The sequence below is a fragment of the Doryrhamphus excisus genome, linkage group LG2, assembly GCF_037039965.1.
Source record: "Doryrhamphus excisus strain RoL-2023G ecotype Guam linkage group LG2, RoL_Dexc_Guam_v1.1, whole genome shotgun sequence".
Taxonomy (NCBI): domain Eukaryota; kingdom Metazoa; phylum Chordata; class Actinopteri; order Syngnathiformes; family Syngnathidae; genus Doryrhamphus; species Doryrhamphus excisus.
This window is the reverse complement of record NC_136358.1, coordinates 24744020-24764091: the sequence shown is the minus strand read 5'-3', so window position 1 is coordinate 24764091 and position 20072 is coordinate 24744020. Positions and strand designations below refer to the sequence as shown.

Here is a 20072-nt window from a genome sequence, read left to right as displayed (position 1 = left end):
CACCTTTTATCGTTCCCTGCCATGAGTGCATGTCTTGTGCTGTCAAGTAGAACCCATCCGAGTCTTGGCTTCAAGTTGAAAAGGCGGAGCTGTTGCCTTCAGGCACACACTGAGTGAGCGGCCAAGGAGAGCAGCATGGCTCCCAAGCAAGGCTGAGCTTCCAGAAGGACGCCATCCATACGCCGGTACGTGCAGGATTATTATTAAATATTATATCAGGATTATATTAAAAACACTTTTCAAGGCTTAGGTGTAAGTTACTGATGCTGTGAGTTGGACTGTTCATTATGGGATGGAAGTGTAATGAGTATACATGAGGTTGGTTTCATATAGAAATGATGATGTGAGGAACGTGTGGTCATTGTGGATTTGTAGTTTTGGTGAAGTTTGAAGTTTTTACGGTTTCTCCTGAGCTGCCTTCTCACTACATGAAGAAAATGTTGAGATGTTGGACTTACCCATCAGTATGTGCCGGTGGGAGTGTGGATATAGTGGACTAACCTGGTGGTAAGTCCACTTGGGAGCGGTATCCACAGTGAGTGGATAGAAGGTCCACACCTTCCAGGTTTCTGACCAGTTTGGATTCTTCTTATTGCATTTTGTCCTGGTGCAATGACAATGTACGTATATCCCGACCCCCCCCCCCCCGAGTGAATTGAAGACATTTTCCCAGGAGACATGATGATTCTGGCTTTAATTAGTACAGCCTGTATTAGTAATATATTCTATTCTTTACAGGCTATGCTAATCTATACCAGAATCAGCAATACAAGTGAAGCTGAACGCAGTGGACTTGACCAACACATTTCATAGAACCCCAAACTATTTAATAACTATAAAAGCAATCTTCACTCGCTAAATGTACTGCAAAAAAGGCCAGTAAGGATAATTCATAATGCCGCCTACATAGAACATACTAACTCCTAAAAATAACCAATTACCTAAAAATGTCATCCAATACTTCTCTACAAGAGAGGAGAAATATGATCTCAGGGAAGAAGTACATTTGAAACACTTCTATGCTAGGACTACGTTAAAAAGCCATAGCATTTCAGTATGTGGAATCAAACTATGGAATGGATTGAATAAGGAAATCAAACAATGTACAACGATGAGCCAATTCAAGAAACAATACAAGCAGTTGATGTTTGCTAAATTCAAGGATGAAGAGTCTTGAACCAGTCATGATGTGCTATACAGTGAAGAAAATAAGTATTTGAACACCCTGCTATTTTGCTATTTCTCCCACTTAGAAATCATGGAGGGGTCTGAAATTTTCATCGTAGGTGCATGTCCACTGTGAGAGAGATAAACTAAAAAGAAAAATCCAGAAATCACAATGCATGATTTTTTAACAATTTATTTGTGTGATACAGCTGCAAATAAGTATTTGAACACCTGTGTATCATCTAGAATTCTGACCCTGAAAGACCTGTTAGTCTGCCCATTAGAAGTCCACCTGCACTCCATGTATCATCCTGAATCAGATGCACCTGTTTGAGGTCGTTAGCTGCATAAAGACACCTGTCCACCCCATACAATCAGTAAGACTTTAACTTGTAACATGGCGAAGACCAAAGAGCTGTCCAAAGACACCAGAGACAAAATTGTACACCTCCACAAGGCTGGAAAGGGCTACGGAGCAATTACCAAGCAGCTTGGTGAAAAAAGGTCCACTGTTGGAGCTATCATTAGAAAATGGAAGAAGCTAAACATGACGGTCAATCTCAATCGGAGTGGAGCCCCATGCAAGATATCACCTCGTGGGGTCTCAATGATTCTAAGAAAGGTGAGGAATCAGCCCAGAACTACACGACAGGACTTGGTCAATGACCTGAAAAGAGCTGGGACCACCGTTTCCAAGGTTACTGTAGGTAATACACTAAGACGTCATGATGTGAAATCATGCATGGCACGAAAGGTTCCCCTGCTTAAACCAGCACATGTCAAGGCCCGTCTTAAGTTTGCATATGACCATTTGGATGATACAGAGGAGTCATGGGAGAAAGTTTTATGGTCAGATGAGACCAAAATAGAACTTTTTGGTCATAATTCCAATAAGCGTGTTTGGAGGAAGAAGAATGAAGAGTACAATCCGAAGAACACCATCCCTACTGTGAAGCATGGGGGTGGTAGCATCATGCTTTGGGGGTGTTTTTCTGCACATGGGACAGGACGAGTGCACTGCATTAAAGAGAGGATGACTGGGGCCGTGTATTGTGAGATTTTGGGGAACAACCTCCTTCCCTCTGTCAGAGCATTGAAGATGGGTCGTGGCTGGGTCTTCCAACACGACAACGACCCGAAGCACACAGCCAGGAAAACCAAGGAGTGGCTCCGTAAGAAGCATATCAAGGTTCTAGCATGGCCCAGCCAGTCTCCAGACCTGAACCCAATCGAAAATCTTTGGAGGGAGCTCAAACTCCGTGTTTCTCAGCGACAGCCCAGAAACCTGACTGATCTAGAGAAGATCTGTGTGGAGGAGTGGGCCAAGATCCCTCCTGCAGTGTGTGCAAACCTGGTGAAAAACTACAGGAAACGTTTGACCTCTGTAATAGCAAACAAAGGCTACTGTACCAAATATTAACATTCATTTTCTCAGGTGTTCAAATACTTATTTGCAGCTGTATCACACAAATAAATTGTTAAAAAATCATGCATTGTGATTTCTGGATTTTTCTTTTTAGTTTATCTCTCTCACAGTGGACATGCACCTACGATGAAAATTTCAGACCCCTCCATGATTTCTAAGTGGGAGAAATAGCAAAATAGCAGGGTGTTCAAATACTTATTTTCTTCACTGTATATATCACTATATTGACACTTACTATGGTACCCATTATGTCATTGGATGCTCATATCACCTCGTAATTCGGGAAAGGACAAAAAATTAAAAAACTAAAAAATTTAAAAAATTAAAAAAAAACTAAAAAAAATTAATAAAAATTAATAAAAGAAATTAATAAATAAAATAAATTTGCTAAATACAAGGATGAAGAGTCTTGAACCAGTCATGATGTGCTATATATATCACTATATTGACACTTACTATGGTACCCATTATGCCATTGGATGCTCATATCACCTTTGTTGATGATAACCATAGACTGTGAGCAGACCAGCACCTTCAAACCACATGGTGTCAGTAATATGTTGCTAAAAAAAATCTTCAATACGCAGACAAAGTCAGTTGCAAGTTTGCAGAAAAGGTCACGGGGACATTCATCTCCAACCATTTGCGGCCATTTTGGGTGACAGAACATTGTTCCACCAGCCAATAATGGATCAAATGAGTTCTCATTTTGATGTTTGATTTCTCAACTCTTCTTTTAGACATCCATTGGTCACCATGAATGCCACCTCAAGCTCTGACCCTGCCTCCATGCCAGCGACCTTCGGTATAGTCTTACACTATATCATCTCCATGACCTGTTTAAAGCTTTATGTCAAGCCATGCTAATACTGCTGGGCTAACAACAGTCTAAGTAGAGGCGAGGTAGTAATGAGAGCCATTCAAAAGCGCATAGCATAGCATAACATAGAATAGCATCTCAAAGCATAGCATAGCATAACATAGAATAGAATAGCATAGCATAGTATAACATTGAATAGCATTGCATAGCATAGCATAGAATAGCATCGCATAGCATAGCATAACAGTATAACAGAATAGCATTGCATAGCATAGCATAACAGAAATGCATAACATAGCAAAACATAGAATAGCATAGCATAACATAGAATAGCATAGCATAACATAGAATAGCATCACATAGCATAGCATCACATAGCATAGCATCACATAACATAGAATAGCATCGCATAACATAGAATAGCATCGCATAGCATAGAATAGCATCGCATAACATAAAATAGCATCGCATAACATAAAATAGCATCGCATAGCATAGCATAACATAATATAGAATAGCATAACATTGAAATGCATAACATAGCAAAACATAGAATAGCATAGCATAGCATAGCATAGCATCGCATAGCATAGAATAGCATCGCATAACATAAAATAGCATCGCATAACATAAAATAGCATCGCATAACATAAAATAGCATTGCATAACATAAAATAGCATCGCATAGCATAGCATAACATAATATAGAATAGCATAACATTGAAATGCATAACATAGCAAAACATAGAATAGCATAGCATAGCATAGCATAGCATAGCATAGCATAGCATAACATAGAATAGCATAGCATAGCATAGCATAGCATAGAATCGCATAGCATAGCATAGCATAGCATAGCATAGCATAGCATAGCATAGCATAGCATAGAATAGCATCGCATAGCATAGCATAGAATAGCATAGCATAGCATAGAATAGCATAGCATAACAGCATAGCATAGCATAGAAATGCATAGCATAGCATAGCATAGCATAGCATAGCATAGCATAGCGTTTGCTGAACCACTCCTGGTATCTTCTTGTTTTGTTTTGCTGTTTTCCTGGTTTTCCTCGCTGCTACGCTTTTCCTTTCCTAGCTTTGTCTAGCTTTTCCATGATTTTACTAGTTGTGTTTTCATGCCTTATTTGGACTCTATGCCAAATAAGGACTTAGGTAGCCACACCTCCCCATCTGGGTCCAGACCACATGGTTTGTTTCAGGCATCATAGACTAAAAAAAAAAACAATTCTTTCAAAAGTGATTTCTTTCCATTTCAGATGGCCCTTACCAGGAAGTGGCCTTATTATCTGACGGCGTTGATGGCTGGAATCAGGAAAACATCAGTCGCATTATTTGGCGTGGGGCAAACGTGACTGAATGGCCAGGAAACGGGACACCCATCCGGGAAGAAAAGGACTTTGATCCCTTGGGGGGACACTCAGTCTGGCAGGTAACGATCAATCACATCAGTATAGAATTTATACCAAAACCTGACTTAGATCACGGTCTAGGAACTGAACTCATACCAAACCTGAGGACCAGCTGTATTAAAAGGAGATTTTGATTGGTTTTTAAGTTGATATGACTAATATGTGGATTAATAAATAAATGGACTACTATACTAATCTATAATAGTCTATATTGCTACTTTGTGATCAAATAAATATATCAACGAAACACGTTTGTCTCCTCTTTTCTTCCACAGGTTATAGTAATAGTCTTCCTTACTGGTTCGCTATCACTGGTTACTGTTGTTGGCAACATCTTAGTGTTGTTGTCCTTCAAGATCAATAAGGCCCTGAAGACCGTCAACAACTACTACCTGCTGAGCTTGGCGTTTGCGGACCTGACTATTGGAACCTTGTCTATGAACTTGTATACCACCTACATCATTATGGATCAATGGGCTCTTGGACCAGTGGTCTGTGACTTGTGGCTCGCCATCGACTACGTAGCTAGTAACGCTTCGGTTATGAATCTTCTCGTCATTAGCTTCGACAGGTACCAGATCCTTTTTGTTATGTATGTATAGTAAAAACTGTACTGTATGTAAAAACTTCATTTTCTTTCTTTAGGTACTTCTCCGTGACCAGACCTTTGACGTACCGAGCCAAACGCACCACCAAGCGAGCCATGACTATGATTTGTTTGGCGTGGTCCATTTCTTTCATTCTATGGGCCCCGGCCATACTCTTCTGGCAGTATATCGTTGGTGAGCGGACAGTGCCGTCCAACGAATGCTTCATCCAGTTCCTGTCAGAGCCCATTATTACATTCTGCACCGCTATTGCTGCGTTTTACCTACCGGTCACGATTATGTCAACACTGTTTTGGAAGATCTATCAAGAGACTGAGAAACGTGCTCAGGATATACAAGGTCTTAAGGGTTCTGGTGCCGGGAACAGTCAAAGTCAGGGTGGACGCGATGGTGCGAGTAATAGCCAGAAGGGGAAATCTGCATCATTGCAACCAATGAGCTCCCCGAACGGCAGTGATGAGCACAATCAGCAGGATTCGGAGAACCGGGATCGGATCAGTCGGACAGGATGTAGTGCATTCTTCTTCCTGTTTTTATCCCCGTTGCTGCGTGGCCGTGCATCTAAAAGGGCCGATACCCCGGCAGCAGCAGAGCAGGGTAGCTGTGACCATCTTAATAACAATGACGCTTCAGACGGGGAAGAAGAAGTCAATGATGAAGAAGGTTGGGCTCAGTAGAACCTTCTCAAACCTTCTCAACCAATGACAACATTAATGCTTATCTGTCTGTCCATCTATTCTCTACAGACGGAAAGACGTCTAAAAGGGTGAAGAACAAGGATATAAAATCGCCGCAGTCAAACCCTGCTGGAAAGACCTCAATGAAAGACGCGACCACGGCAAAAAGATTTGCCTCGAAATCCAAAACCGAGGTCAACAAACGCAAGAACGAAAAAAAGGCCAATGACAAGAAAGCGGCACGGACGCTAAGCGCCATCCTCTTGGCATTTATTACAACTTGGTTACCGTACAATATCATGGTCTTAGTCAACACATTCTGCCAGGACTGTATCCCGGGAACGCTTTGGGCGCTGGGATATTGGTTGTGCTACGTCAACAGCACGGTCAACCCCATGTGCTACGCTCTGTGTAACAAGACTTTTCGGACAACTTTCAGGGACATTCTAATGTGCCAGTGGAATCAAAAGAAAACCACGTCTCATCCGAGGAATCCTGCGGCTTGCCGAAAATAACATCCAATTCCCGTTCGGAAAACAGCACATTGAAAAAAAGTCTTAGGTCGCCACCAGTTTTTTTCTTTGGAATTTTGCCCGCCATCCATATTACTCCACGGTGGAAGTATGTATACCAGGGGTCACCAACGCTGAGGCATCTTCTAAAAATAGCACTGGTCACAAATTATCATTGTTATTTTGTGATTTCAATTTTGAATCAGAATTGCTTACATTAATGTATTTTTTTAATCGTCTTCATTCATTCATTCATTCATTTTCTACCGCTTTTTCCTCACGAGGGTCGCGGGGGTGCTGGAGCCTATCCCAGCTGTCTTCGGGCGAGAGGCGGGGTACACCCTGGACTGGTGGCCAGCCAATCACAGGGCACATATAGACAAACAACCATTCACACTCACATTCATACCTATGGACAATTTGGAGTGGCCAATTAACCTAGCCATAATTTTTATTTATTATTGTTTTGTATTTTTAAAATTTTTGTCACATACTAAAGTATGAGGTGATATAACCGTACAATGACATAATGGGTACCATAGTAACCATCAACATAGTAACTGGTGGTCAGCCAATCATAGGGCACTTATAGACAAACAACCATTCACACTCACATTCATACCTATGGACAATTTGGAGTCGCCAATTAACCTAGCATGTTTTTTGGAATGTGCACAGGGAGAACATGCAAACTCCACACAGAGATGGCCGAGGGTGGAATTGAACCCTGGTCTCCTAGCTGTGAGGTCTGCGCGCTAACCACTTGACTACCGTGCCGCCCGTCTTATAACATCAAAAATTTCAAACAAATATATTTTATAACGAACTCTTACCTCAAGTCAAAGTTCATGTGTGCGCACGCGTCCGCTCACCGCTTTTCCGATATAGTGCAGCGGTGATGAGGAGTTAGCTTACTCGTGCAGTTTAGCCCCCCAAAAACATGGCAGAAAAGCGAAAAAGGACTTACATTTTCACTTGTCACGAAAGCACTTCAAAACTTGTCACGAAAGCTTTAAGGACGGAAAAGGCTCGTTTGTTAAAAGGCAGCTTTGGACAAATAATGGACTTTTTCCACTAGGCAGGTGAAAAAAAAAAAATCACAGAAAGGTGTTCCCTCTGACTTTCAAATATGTGAGCACATAAATAAATGTTTCCTGTTAAAAAAAATATGTTTTTGTTACCATTATTGTGGAAAAATAATTAACATTGATATGTGAGCAGTCGCTTCACATAGTGTTACTACTACTATTCCTTTTGTTCTGATTACCAAAAAGTGATCCGTGCAGTTTTGTCATTTTGGAAGTTCACCGCAAACATACTATCCGTGCTCACAAAGTAGCCCTCAAAAAGGTTGGTGACCCCTGATGTATAATGTATCGACCGGAATACTGTTGGAGGGTTTTGGACCAGCTGAATCCACGGTACATACATGATTACCTGCTTTTCTCCCTTTGCAACGCACCCAAAGGGCAAAGATGTGTTCATGTCTCACGTAGAGATTGTGCATAGTGGGCATTTTTTTAAAAATGTAGGTTTCTTAAACAGACTAAAGAGTAAACAGCAGGACTACATAAAAGCAATTTCCACTGAATCTTAGCGGAATCCTTTTAGACTATGGATGAAGGGGCTAATAAAGGGATTTATTGGTAGAATTTAAGGTGCTCATGACACTAAAACATTGATAATATCATGTTAAAATATTGATATTAGTATCCCTCCTCCACCAAGACTGGGGAAGCCAAGCCCTGACGCTGATGTTATCCAGTCCGAAACCCAGAAGACATGCTAAGGTGGCAGTATGTTTTTTTTTATTCAAATTTTTCTACTAATATTCTATGTATCTTAGAATGATGATATGGGGTTCCAGTTAAACAATAACATAACCTGCTGTAGCCCATTCTGTGTGTTATCATACTCATTACAGCACAATACCAGTCAATGTTATATCGTGTTATTGTTCGAAACTTTCTTCGCTTTGTTGTAAGTTCATGGTTGTGTTTGGTTGAACCTGTTTTAGACGTAACGCCACATCCAAGATGGCCGCGCTTCTCAATGCGAGCTTTATTATGTTTTCTTGTTTTGGTATCGTGAGCGCGTTCAAGTCGCCGTGGCAACAGAGTATTGACAATCGTTCATGGGAACTAAGAGCACCAAATGAACTCCTTAATAATTTGAAATAAACTGAGATGATGGGATACTGACTGGGATACTGACTGGGGTGCTGCTTTAACAGGCCAGGAAGCCCCCATCCACAGGAAGAGACACTCCACTCGTCATTGTGCTCTTATCACTCAGCAGGAACAAAATGCTGTTCACTACGTCATCCACCTCTGCAAAGAAACACAAAAGAGAAAGGAAGCTAAAACACAACCATCATATTGCGTACTACAGTTCCAAACATCTGGTTGTTCCAATGAATGCAGTTTTAATGAAGTACAGAAAAATACTTCGACAATAAAGCTGTAATGTTACAAAACAATTGCACGGTGTTACCTATTCATCCATTTTTTTTTACTATTCTGTCCAAAAGGGTCCACTCAATCACCGCAAAAAAAAAAAGAGCAAAATCCTAGCGATACAGTGAAGAAGAGTCAAGCCGGTTGGTTCTTACCTGCAAAGCGGCCCAGCGGGATGCGGGACTTCATGGTCTGGGCTTTGTCCGGGTCACTCCAACCCACACGTCCCATCTCAGTCATCACCACCGTGGGGTTCACACTGTTCACACGGATCTGCCCCAACACAGCAGAGCAGCTTCAGTCAACGAACGCAATGATGAGCAGCCGATCCGTCATAAAAGTCACCTGGTAACTGGACAACATGATCACTGATTCAAAGCATTCGGGAAATGTAGAAAAAAAAAATATCCAAGCTGTGATCACATGACCACTAACAGACACGTTCATAATAACACGGAATACTTCGCTATTTTGTCCTATTTGGGTCATCTTTAAGCCTTACTGGAACTTTGAAGGGCTGCACGGCGGTCAAGTGGTTAGCGTGCAGACCTCACAGCTAGGAGACCAGGGTTCAATTCCACCCTCGGCCATCTCTGTGTGGAGTTTGCATGTTCTCCCCGTGCATGCGGTACTCCGGTTTCCTCCCACATTCCAAAAACATGCTAGGTTAATTGGCCACTCCAAATTATGAATGAATGAGTGTGAATGGTTGTTTGTCTATATGTGCCCTGTGATTGGCTGGCGACCAGTCCAGGGTGTACCCCGCCTCTTGCCCGAAGAGCCCCCCCTGCGACCCTTATGAGGAAAATCGGTAGAAAATGAATGAATGAATTGAATTTTAATTGATTTGGCATCAACATCCAAACAAATGCAACACTTTTCCAAAACTTAAAAACAAAACATCAGAGGCAATGGTTCCAACATGTAGCTTTAGCTTTTGGTTGGAAGCAGCCTGAGTGAAGCTAGTGGCTAGCAGGTAAGTAGCTAGCAGATGGCGTAGCGTGGTGTCACTATGCTAGTAAAGTAGTTCTTCTGTGTATTAATGTTAATATGTATATTTCTAGGCCTTGACTGACTATATCTCGACCGGTCATCATCCGAACCTTTGCTAACACAGAATGTACAACTACGGATGCATCCATGGTCGTTATTGGATTTTGTGTATGACTGACGGTACCTGATGGACTCCCAGCTCCAGAGCCATCACCTTTGTCAACATGTCTAACGCTCCTTTCGTGGCACCTGAAGTATGAAATAACATGGCATCCATTACCAATCATCAGTCTAAGCATGTATACATGATAAGAACCGGACTTTTCTTACAGTAGACAGTGTGGTCTTTGAGGGCACGTTGGGACGCCTGGCTGGACACGTTGACAATGGAGCCTCCTGATCCTCTGGCCTTCATCCCGGTGGCCACAATCTGTGACAAAAACTCCCAAAAAAGTTTGGGAGTGCTTGACTCAATGCAACTGTCAGATATCATCAAAATAGAGGTAGTACTATACACGTGAAAATAAAATACCTTACCTGGGATACATGCAGCACAGCTTTCACATTCACATTAAAAGACCTGCAGATAAGAGACATTTTTTTCTGGTAAATGTACAACTTTATTGTCCTAAATACAGTGTATGATTTATTATCAATATCTTCAATGTGCAGCTAATACCCTGACATGGATAAGCGAAGAGACCCAAATAATACAAAATAAAAAAATGATGCGTTTAGGTTCTTCATACTGGTCAAACTGATCCGGTGTGACCTCAAGGAATGGCTGCAGGTTGGCATATGCGGCATTATTGACAAGCAGATCAATTGGGCCAATGTTCTTGAGGGCGGCTGCTGTGGCCCCCCAGTCTGCCAGGTCCACGCACACAGGGATGATGGATGGGCACTGTGGGAACCACAGCGGAACAAGACCGTAAAGGCAGCACAGATAGAATACAGTGGCTCCATTAGTGCTGATCCATTACCTCCAGCACCAGACTGTCCAGGTCTGACTGTGTGCGTGTGACTGCTGTGACCTCTGACCCACAGCGCACCAGGGCCAAAGCTGTGGCCCTACCTATTCCTGACATATGAAAACATATACAACGTACAACATCAAAAACAATATCAACTAAATAGAAAAAGAACAGAATTTAATATCAACCCGATACCGATATAGCACTAGGTACGTATAGTCAATACCTGTATCAAGTCCACCCCTCCAGTACACCACGCTGCTACGATGGGTGATTGCCTACACTAGGGGTCTCAAACACGTGGCCCGCAGGACACTAGTTTGAGGCCCCTGCCTTGATATGAAAGTTTAATGTTAGTGCGACCCACGCAAGTTTGATATGGATGCTGTATGGTATCATGTACCCAGAAAAAATTATTACGTTTGATTAATGTTCATGTTAAAGGTTAAATAACTGTTAATAGTTATCCTCCCTATCCGTGTGGAAGTGGTAAGTTTTTGGCTATTTAAGTTTAAAGGAAATAACTTGAAGGCTACCGTTTAGGTCGCTAGCTCTCTAGTTTGCGAGTTAGCATGTGTCTCAAGACCCTGCAGTTGCGCAATATGTTGTAAATAAAGAGTATAAATGTGACTATTGTCGTGTTTTGTCATGTCTACAGGGCTCTAATAATGCTTTGTTCATTTTATTCTGAAAAAAATAATTTGTCTACCCACCAACTATATGTGGTTTCTGAAGTTTGTATTATTTGCCGTTTTATTATTATTATTATTATATTTATTTATTTATTACTGATTGATTGATTTTCTTTATTCTTGATTTGTTTATTTATTTTTCATCTTATTTTGTGTAGAAAAATAAAAAGTAAGATATTTGAGAACAGTGGAATGTTTTATCAGAGCTTTTCTTGTAGAAAATTGGAACCAAAGGACGTTTTTTTTAAAAAAAATTGTTTTTTTAATAAATGCGTTTTTTGTTTTTTTGGAAAACCTGATGCGGCCCAGTCTCACCCAGACCCGAGCTCCAGTGGCCCCCAAGTAAATTGAGTTTGAGACCCCTTATCTACAGCCTTGGTGTGTCCCAGCACCCTCGTTCAGGGTCCCTCTACCTCCCACACCACTTGCCTAAACCCACCAGTGTTTGTTTTCCCTTAGTGCGTGATTCGTGCGTGTACCTTTTCCTGCTCCAGTGACCAACGCTCGTTTTCCCTTCAATGAAATGTCCATGCTAGAGCAGCTCCAAAGTTCACTGTCGCCGACGCCTGTCCACTGTGACTTTAGCCCGACACCAAGCGACGATAAATGGCTGGCAGCCTTCGTCGCTGACTAATAAATATATGATATATATTTGCGACCTGGGTGAAGTATTTTATGGATACAAAGAACCAAAGTAGACAACTTACCGAGAAGTGCAGTGGGCAGAGGCTGCGGACGACAGGAAGAGGCGTCCCTCCCTCGGTTCTCGTCCAAAAGTTGTTGTTGCAAGAGTCCTGGGTCGATACAAATATCGATATCAAGGACAGTAGCAGTTTCGAATCAATGCTGTCATTTTTGTGTGCTCTTCTACAGTATGCGTATTAATATGCGTTTTTATAAGTATGCTAGCTAATAGCATGCTGATGAAGGGCTTTTTGTCATTTAGCTGATGACATCACAGACCATGGCCATGCAACTTCCGGTTTACGTTTTGTTTAGCTAGCTAATAGGATGCTAATAACTAAGGGCGTTTTGTGATTAAAAAAAGACATTTAAAAAACACAGCTACAGTCACACTGTATTAAAATGCTACTAGCTAAGAGACCTAGCCTTCCCAACGTCCTGGCCCTTCCTCAGGCCTCCTGCCGGCCGAACGTGCCCTGAACACATCACCAGAGAGGCATATTTTAGTGCAGACCAAATGCTTACCTTTTCCAAAACTGTCCATAAAGTATTCAAATAAATGTTATTGGTGTCCATAACCCACAAGACATAAACTAATAAAATGCAGTTTTCACAAGAACAGAATATTTTATTCTTAACTAAACTACACATTACATAACAAAACAGGCTTACACATCACTGACCCAAACACTGACCTGCAGTGACACATATCATTTGGATTTGGGATTCTGTGCAAAATAAACAAAATACAAAAAAAAACGATACTGTATTTGGCTGTGGTTAACGGGGACGTCTAACAACCATTACACTAGCATTTTGGCTTGGAGGTAATTAAATAGTGTGCACGCTAAAATTGCATTGATCGACATTAATGGACACATTTATCCATTTTACATTTGGCAATATGCAATATGTGTATTTTGGTCATTGAGATGCCCAAGTAAAAATGACAAATAATAGCATCAAATCAACTAAAACAGTGGTTGTCAAGGGTCATGACGGGACTATGAAGTCTTTGAAACCCAAAACCCAACCCAACGATGTTCACACAGCATCGCATGAACAATACAGATGTAATAATAAACATAGTGCAAAAACACCAAAACAGTAATGGCGGAATCAAGCAGATGACAATATGTAGGTGACAATATTTAGAACATTTTTGGAAGTACTGGAAAGCAGCCTTTCGCCCCAAGATTACAGCTTTTCTCCATAATAATCCAAAAAAAGTCATACCCGGGACACACTCACTGTCAAAGTGGTCAAAACCCACCCACACTAGCGAATACAGTCATACAGTGGAGGGTGTCAATGACAGCCAGCTTGCACCATAGAAATACACAATGACTCTAAATAAGACGGGAAATAATCCACATAAATCAGGAAATATTACAATATGCAGAAATAATAAAATGATGGCACAAGCAGACAGGGTGCAGGAGGGGGGATCAGAATTGGAATGGCCTAGTGTGAGTATACCCTAAAAAGTGTATAATAGGGGTGTCACGTGGCACGGTTAAACAAAAATGTTTGCTCAGTCATATTTTTTCACAGATTTTTTCTTAAAATTTATGTTAAAATCTTGCCTCGTTTCGTGAGCTGGGTGCCTTTTGACACCACCATAAAAATCCCTAAATCAGGTTAAAGTAACCCTAATGAGGTAGGACTTGAAGGCAGGCATCGGTTGTGAATAATTCACGATTAAAGGTAGCTTTATCCAAGCAAAGGATGGATACTTTGCGGGATTGAAGAGCAACCGGATGAAAGGGGGATGTCAGTTTTTCCATTGAAGCTTTGGACACCAGTCAGTATCAGGGTATAGCAGGCAGTGGACTGTTTTAAACCTGGAACGAGACCAAAAGAGTTACATTGTGTCTTTGTCTTACTATGGGCTGTTCCTTATTACCTTGTGGGGTCTTCAGCCAGTGAAAAGCCTGCAACAATACTGACCACATTCCGTCTGTTCTCATATCCTCCGTAGCTAAGTGTCACCTGGTGGACAACAAAAAAATTAACTTTTTAAAGATGAAAAGGTAGGGTGGCACGGTGGTCGAGTGGTTAGCGCGCAGACCTCACAGCTAGGAGACCAGGGTTCAATTCCACCAAAAACATGCAAGGTTAATTGGCAAATAGGCAAATTGTCCATAGGTATGAATGTGAGTGTGAATGGTTGTTTGTCTATATGTGCCCTGTAATTGGCTGGTGACCAATCCAGAGTGTACCCCGCCTCTCGCCCGCGACCCTCATGAGGAAAAAGCAGTAGAAAATGAATGAATGAAGATGAAAAGGTGACCTTGTAGAAGGTTGTTTGTAGAATAGATTATGATCCACTCTAATAGATCCCCGATACTCTCTGCAGTTGAGTAAATACATAAACATGGCTGGCTACTTTACACATAAACTCAGTCATCCAACTAATCAAAATACTGACCTGCTCCAAAACTCTGTCTGTGGGCAGCTTCTGGAGGTTCTCCAAGTGGGAGTGGAAGAGGTGTGTGTGTATTAAAGTGACCTCCAGCAGAGCTTCAATAATGTATCCAATGGTGCAATCATCCGGCAGGCGGATCTTCTCTGCTGTGCTGATGAAATTCCCCAAACTGAAAGGCCAAGACACAGTTTCAGCGTATTTAAACATCCTTCCTCACTCGGTTCCCCGCATGGGAACATTCGCCACAGTGACGTCGTTCGTGCTGCACCAGTGGAGCAACGACACCAAGTCTTCCTGATGTGATGTTTGTTTGCACAACAAAAGTGCATTGGGGTCAAGAAAACTCAAATGTTTGAAAATGGGCCACAAACGTCAATAGAGGAGTGTGCCAACTTCCCCAGACAGTACACATTAGCACGGGACAAGACGGTGCCTAAACCAGCGGTCTCAAACATGCGGCCCGCGGGCCAAATGTGGCCCGCAGGACACTAGTTTGAGGCCCCGCGCCTTGATATGAAAGTTTAATGTTAGTGCGGCCCGCGCAAGTTTGATATGGATGCTGTATGGTATCATGTACCCAGAAAAAATTATTACGTTTGATTAATGTTCATGTTAAAGGTTAAATAACTGTTAATAGTTATCCTCCCTATCCGTGTGGAAGTGGTAAGTTTTTGGCTATTTAAGTTTAAAGGAAATAACTTGAAGGCTACCATATAGGTCACTAGCTCTCTAGTTTGCGGGTTAGCATGTGTCTCGAGACCCTGCAGTTGCGCAATATGTTGTAAATAAAAAAAGTATAAATGTGACTATAGTCGTGTTTTGTCATGTCTACAGGGCTCTAATAATGCTTTGTTCAGTTTAATCTGAAAAAAATAATTTGTCTACCCACCAACTATATGTGGTTTCTTAAGTTTTTATTATTTGCCGTTTTATTATTATTATTATATTTATTTATTACTGATTGATTGATTTTCTTTATTGTTGATTTGTTTATTTATTTTTCATCTTATTTTGTGTAGAAAAATAAAAAGTAAGATATTTGAGAACAGTGGAATGTTTTATCAGAGCTTTTCTTGTAGAAAATTGGAACCAAAGCGACGTTTCTAAATAGTTTTTAATAAATGCTTTTTTTTTTTTTTTTGAAAACCTGATGCGGCCCAGTCTCACCCAGACCCTAGCTCCAGTGGCCCCCAAGTAAATTGAGTTTGAGACCCCTGCCCAAACTATCCAGTCTTTGGCTTGAGGAAGCCATGGCTTGCTAAGGAGAAGTCCCTCTTCTGTCATTCAACTCTGTTGGATCTTAAGGTTCTAAGCAGGTTCTAAGCAGAGCTTCAAAATGCCAAAAGAAGAAATGAGATTGAAACAAAAAATGAGCAACATATTAGAGCCACAACCTACCTGGCCCAGGGGCTCATTTTCAGTCCCAGACCTCGGCTGATACAGAAACCTGCACCACCAGTTGCAAACCAGAACTTGACTGATACCTGACATGAGAGAACAAACAAACAAACTGTTGAAATGAGACATATGAAGCATTTTTTCACAGTTCTTAGGTGTCCTCTGTGTCATAGTTTGGGATGTAGTCCGGGAGGGATCCAAACTAATGTCATTATTTCCCCACAATGGTTCAGTGTAGTGGCCAAGTCATGGACAGACTAGCATTGTGTGAGGCTGATCTTACCTTGCTGTTGCTGACTGTGGAGCCAAAATGTGAACGTTTTGTTGCCAAAGCCAGCCAGCATGAAAATACCTTGGCTGTCAGTTCACACAGAGGCCTGAATAGATTTATAGAGGCCCTCAAAAAGTCTGTTTTCCATATTATGTTCTCTTTGGATTTAAAAAAAAAACAATGTAGTCATTTTATCTGAAAAGATTAGCTTGCTTGGATCGTAGAAGCACAAAACCTGAAACTTACCTACTATATTGTAGTACTGATTACTATAGACAAATAAAGAAACAGGTAAAAACTTCTGTCATTTGGTATGTTCTGTGTTTATATAGCCATAAAACACAGTATTCTGTGTGCTTTGAAAGATCAGTCCAAATGGTGTAAAATGGCCAGAACTGTTGAAAAATGGCTGAGCTAGTTAAATGAGTTAAATGATGGCATACTGCTACTTAGTAAAACCCATACAGTATGTGGTGTAGCCACTGACCAAGCCATCGGTCTTCACTCTCTCTGCAGCTTCTATGGGGTGGTCCAGACTGGGACGGCCGAGGTACACATCCTGGCTGTGATGGTAAGAAGACAGCAGCCGCAAAAGGCTCGGTAGGATGACATAGTTATCGTCATCCACGTGGCAGAACCACCTAAAACACAAACATTGGTTATGAGTTCATCATACACTTTTTGTTTTTGTTTGTTTGTTTTGTTCCACTTACTTCTTCTTGGACTCAAGGAACTTGTCATACTCGACAGACATCTTGCAGCACAGAGCCTGTCGAGTGTGAGCCGCTGAGCAGTTAGTGTTAATGATGTTTGCACCTATGAAAAAAGGTTGAGGAATATAAAGGATTCAAATCACTTCAATTGTAATAGGCCATAACACACATCAAGCTAAAACTCAACTGTGAACCCCCAATACCCGAAATGGTGACACATTGAGCATGAGTCCTACTTATGTCTTATTATGTCTTATTAGATCTACTATATTGAGTAATACAAATTTAAAGGCGACTATAGGGGTGTTATTTCATTTCTACAGGACTCTAGTGAAAACAAACATATTTAGAAGGTCGTAAACAGGTTTTTTTAATGCCATAACTACAAAAATATTCCACTCATAAAGGAAGGAATCTTACTTTGCGGGAATTCACTTATCATGGTCAGGTCTGGAAACAATTAACTGTGATGAACGAGTTATTACCTGTTCTCATCCGGAGCTCTTTGTCATCACCGTCTGTGAATATGTAGGTCTGGAAAAGACACAGTCAGCAAAAACACACACACACACACACACACACGCAATGTTAGGGCAACGTGGCTGAATGACAACATTCCTCCACAGTGCCAGAAAAGAGACTCATTGCAAGTTATCACAAACACTTGATTGCAGTTGTTCCTAAGGGTGGCCCAAACACTTATTAGCTTTAGGGCAGGGGTCTCAAACTCAATTTACTTGGGGACCACTGGAGCTAGGGTCTGGGTGAGACTGGGCCGCATCAGGTTTTCAAAAAAAAACAAAAAAAAACAACACATTTATTAAAAACAAAAAAATTTTTGAAACGTCGCTTTGGTTCCAATTTTCTACAAGAAAAGCTCTGATAAAACATTCCACTGTTCTCAAATATATTACTTTTTATTTTTCTACACAAAATGAGAAAATGAAAAATAAATAAACAAATCAAGAATAAAGAAAATCAATCAATCAGTAATAAATAATTATAATAATAATAAAACGGCAAATAATAAAAACTTAAGAAACCACAAATAGTTGGTGGGTAGACAAATTATTTTTTTCAGATTAAAATTAACAAAGCATTATTAGAGCCCTGTAGACATGACAAAACACGACTATAGTCACATTTATACTTTTATTTACAACGTATTGCGCAACTGCAGGGTCTTGAGACACATGCTAACTCGCAAACTAGAGAGCTAGCGACCTAAACGGTAGCCTTCAAGTTATTTCCCTTAAACTTAAATAGCCAAAAACTTACCACTTCCACACGGATAGGGAGGATAACTATTAACAGTTATTTAACCTTTAACATGAACATTAATCAAACGATTAGAAACGTTTAAGGGTGACAGGCAGGCAAAAAGATAAGACATCAAAAAACTTCACGTCACTGTATGCTCACCTGTTCTTTAGCCTGTGATATCCAGGTTTGGATCAGCAGCTCCAGTCTGGATTTGTGGTACTTCCTGGTAGTCTTCACTGCAATAAAAATGTCCTTCAACTGCAACGGGTCATGTGATGCTAAGCCTGGGAGAATTCGGTCTTGTCCTCCAGAGATGGAAACTGTATTGGAGTTTTTTTCCGAGTATGTCTCCATGTAGTCGTCATTTCCACGTTCAATCTCGATGGTAGCACCCAGCCCTCCTGAGTTTGTGTTTAATGCTGTGGTCCAATCTGCCCCCTTAGAAGGGCTCCCAGCACCTTCCTGTAAAGTGTTTGTTGAGGTCTTAACCTGAGGTCGCGGCTGTGGCGGGTCCACTTGCCGAGTCGTGGGATGAAGGGCCGGGATGAGCATCAGCAGGAGGCCACAGAAGGCAAGGGAAAACAGAAAGCAGACCTTACTGACGCCCACCGAGGCTATGTGCATCCTGACGGGGCGATGGAGGCGGGCATCAGCCTGCGGGGCTGAAGCCACTTTCGACCACACCTCGTCCCATCCTCACATCACACAGAGTCCTGCAGGGGTTGGAAGACATCTTTGAGTTTGAAGGGTTAGAAAGCTCTGATAACTCCAACGCTTACATTGATGAGCTGTGGTCTACACCGGCCACTAGGTGTCACTAGTAGGGCTCATATAATATTAAAAACCGTAATTCCATATAAGGTCGTAAAAAGGATTTCTATGCTGTAGTAATTCATTTATCGCGGTCGGGTATGGAAGCGGTTATGGAATCTTGTTCACTTCCTTGCATATGGTAAATTACCACCGTGTTACATCTCAAGATAAGAGTCTATAACCCTTAAACTATGTCAAATATACCATATAACATTAAGTAGTCGGTCTCCCTAACGTTGGAAGTACATAAAAAAAACCTTTCTAATGCCGCTGTTAGCTTTAGCCGCACTAAAGTGTCCTTCCAGGAGCCTGAAACATTTCTCATAAAAGCTTTTGGTATGAATGGCAGCGAGTTAAAAACAACACTTACCATAACGCATCGCAGTAGATATTGGAGTTATTTTTCCTGCATGACGAGAACTGTGGTGAAGTCTTGGACTTTAACTCGCACAACAATGAGCTTACTCGAAAACACTTCTCAGCATCGAAAAAGTTTGGTGTTCGACTTTACAATCTTTCCTGAATCGACGTCCGTCCATTTGTTTAACATACAAACGACTTTCCTAATCACTTTCGCAAGTGAAATGGTAACTATATAATCCGTGAAAGAAAAACATAACAAACAAACGTGCTTTTACTGCCAACTCCTATACTCGGCATGCCACGATATAGCGTAGCGTTTCCGGAACAGAAACTCCTGTTTCCGGTAAATCCTTTCAAAGTAATAGATCTCGTTTATGAATAACA

General features: G+C 41.3%; 3 protein-coding genes across 4 annotated transcripts; 1 reads left to right on the top strand and 2 right to left on the bottom strand.

The window, feature by feature from the left end:
- Nucleotides 1-51: 51 nt before the first annotated feature.
- On the top strand, nt 52-7951 carry chrm3b (cholinergic receptor, muscarinic 3b). Of its 2 annotated transcripts, XM_058061904.2 has the most exons (6): nt 52-185; nt 3334-3398; nt 4691-4863; nt 5119-5414; nt 5489-6114; nt 6198-7951. In XM_058061904.2, exons 2-6 carry the CDS (start codon nt 3350-3352, stop codon nt 6641-6643), a joined length of 1590 nt encoding a protein of 529 aa, XP_057917887.2. In that variant the 5' UTR covers nt 52-185; nt 3334-3349; the 3' UTR covers nt 6644-7951. The 2 variants fall into 2 exon arrangements, with proteins under 2 accessions (XP_057917887.2, XP_078645031.1); XM_078788905.1 differs by lacking the exon at nt 52-185 and having other exon boundaries at nt 2915-3398.
- A 646-nt stretch (nt 7952-8597) lies between these two features.
- dcxr (dicarbonyl/L-xylulose reductase) lies at nt 8598-12410 on the bottom strand. The gene is made up of 8 exons (XM_058061906.2): nt 12235-12410; nt 11073-11170; nt 10839-10993; nt 10627-10669; nt 10420-10519; nt 10274-10338; nt 9252-9369; nt 8598-8970 (listed from the first exon to the last, which is right to left on the bottom strand). The coding sequence occupies exons 1-8, from the start codon at nt 12284-12286 to the stop codon at nt 8867-8869; spliced, it is 735 nt and encodes a 244-aa protein (XP_057917889.2). The 5' UTR covers nt 12287-12410; the 3' UTR covers nt 8598-8866.
- Nucleotides 12411-13053: 643 nt separating this feature from the next.
- On the bottom strand, nt 13054-20017 carry rfng (RFNG O-fucosylpeptide 3-beta-N-acetylglucosaminyltransferase). Its single transcript, XM_058061905.2, has 9 exons — nt 19696-20017; nt 18672-19225; nt 17735-17783; nt 17250-17352; nt 17024-17177; nt 16266-16351; nt 14871-15036; nt 14346-14431; nt 13054-14283 (listed from the first exon to the last, which is right to left on the bottom strand). The coding sequence occupies exons 2-9, from the start codon at nt 19134-19136 to the stop codon at nt 14214-14216; spliced, it is 1179 nt and encodes a 392-aa protein (XP_057917888.2). The 5' UTR covers nt 19137-19225; nt 19696-20017; the 3' UTR covers nt 13054-14213.
- Nucleotides 20018-20072: the final 55 nt, after the last annotated feature.

What these genes read in the sequence shown, in the direction of transcription:
- chrm3b (XM_058061904.2), top strand. Translation starts at nt 3,350, where the DNA reads ATGAATGCCACCTCAAGCTCTGACCCTGCCTCCATGCCAGCGACCTTC. An exon ending in GGGGACACTCAGTCTGGCAG is followed by an intron (nt 4,864 to 5,118) that starts GTAACGATCAAT and finishes TTTCTTCCACAG; the next exon opens with GTTATAGTAATAGTCTTCCT. An exon ending in AGAAGTCAATGATGAAGAAG is followed by an intron (nt 6,115 to 6,197) that starts GTTGGGCTCAGT and finishes TATTCTCTACAG; the next exon opens with ACGGAAAGACGTCTAAAAGG.
- dcxr (XM_058061906.2), bottom strand. Translation starts at nt 12,286, where the DNA reads ATGGACATTTCATTGAAGGGAAAACGAGCGTTGGTCACTGGAGCAGGA. An exon ending in TGGAGCTGGGAGTCCATCAG is followed by an intron (nt 9,370 to 10,273) that starts GTACCGTCAGTC and finishes GTGTTGGGGCAG; the next exon opens with ATCCGTGTGAACAGTGTGAA. An exon ending in CCCGCTGGGCCGCTTTGCAG is followed by an intron (nt 8,971 to 9,251) that starts GTAAGAACCAAC and finishes GTTTCTTTGCAG; the next exon opens with AGGTGGATGACGTAGTGAAC.
- rfng (XM_058061905.2), bottom strand. Translation starts at nt 19,136, where the DNA reads ATGCACATAGCCTCGGTGGGCGTCAGTAAGGTCTGCTTTCTGTTTTCC. An exon ending in AGAGCTCCGGATGAGAACAG is followed by an intron (nt 17,353 to 17,734) that starts GTAATAACTCGT and finishes CTTTTTTCATAG; the next exon opens with GTGCAAACATCATTAACACT. An exon ending in AAAATGAGCCCCTGGGCCAG is followed by an intron (nt 15,037 to 16,265) that starts GTAGGTTGTGGC and finishes TTGGCCTTTCAG; the next exon opens with TTTGGGGAATTTCATCAGCA.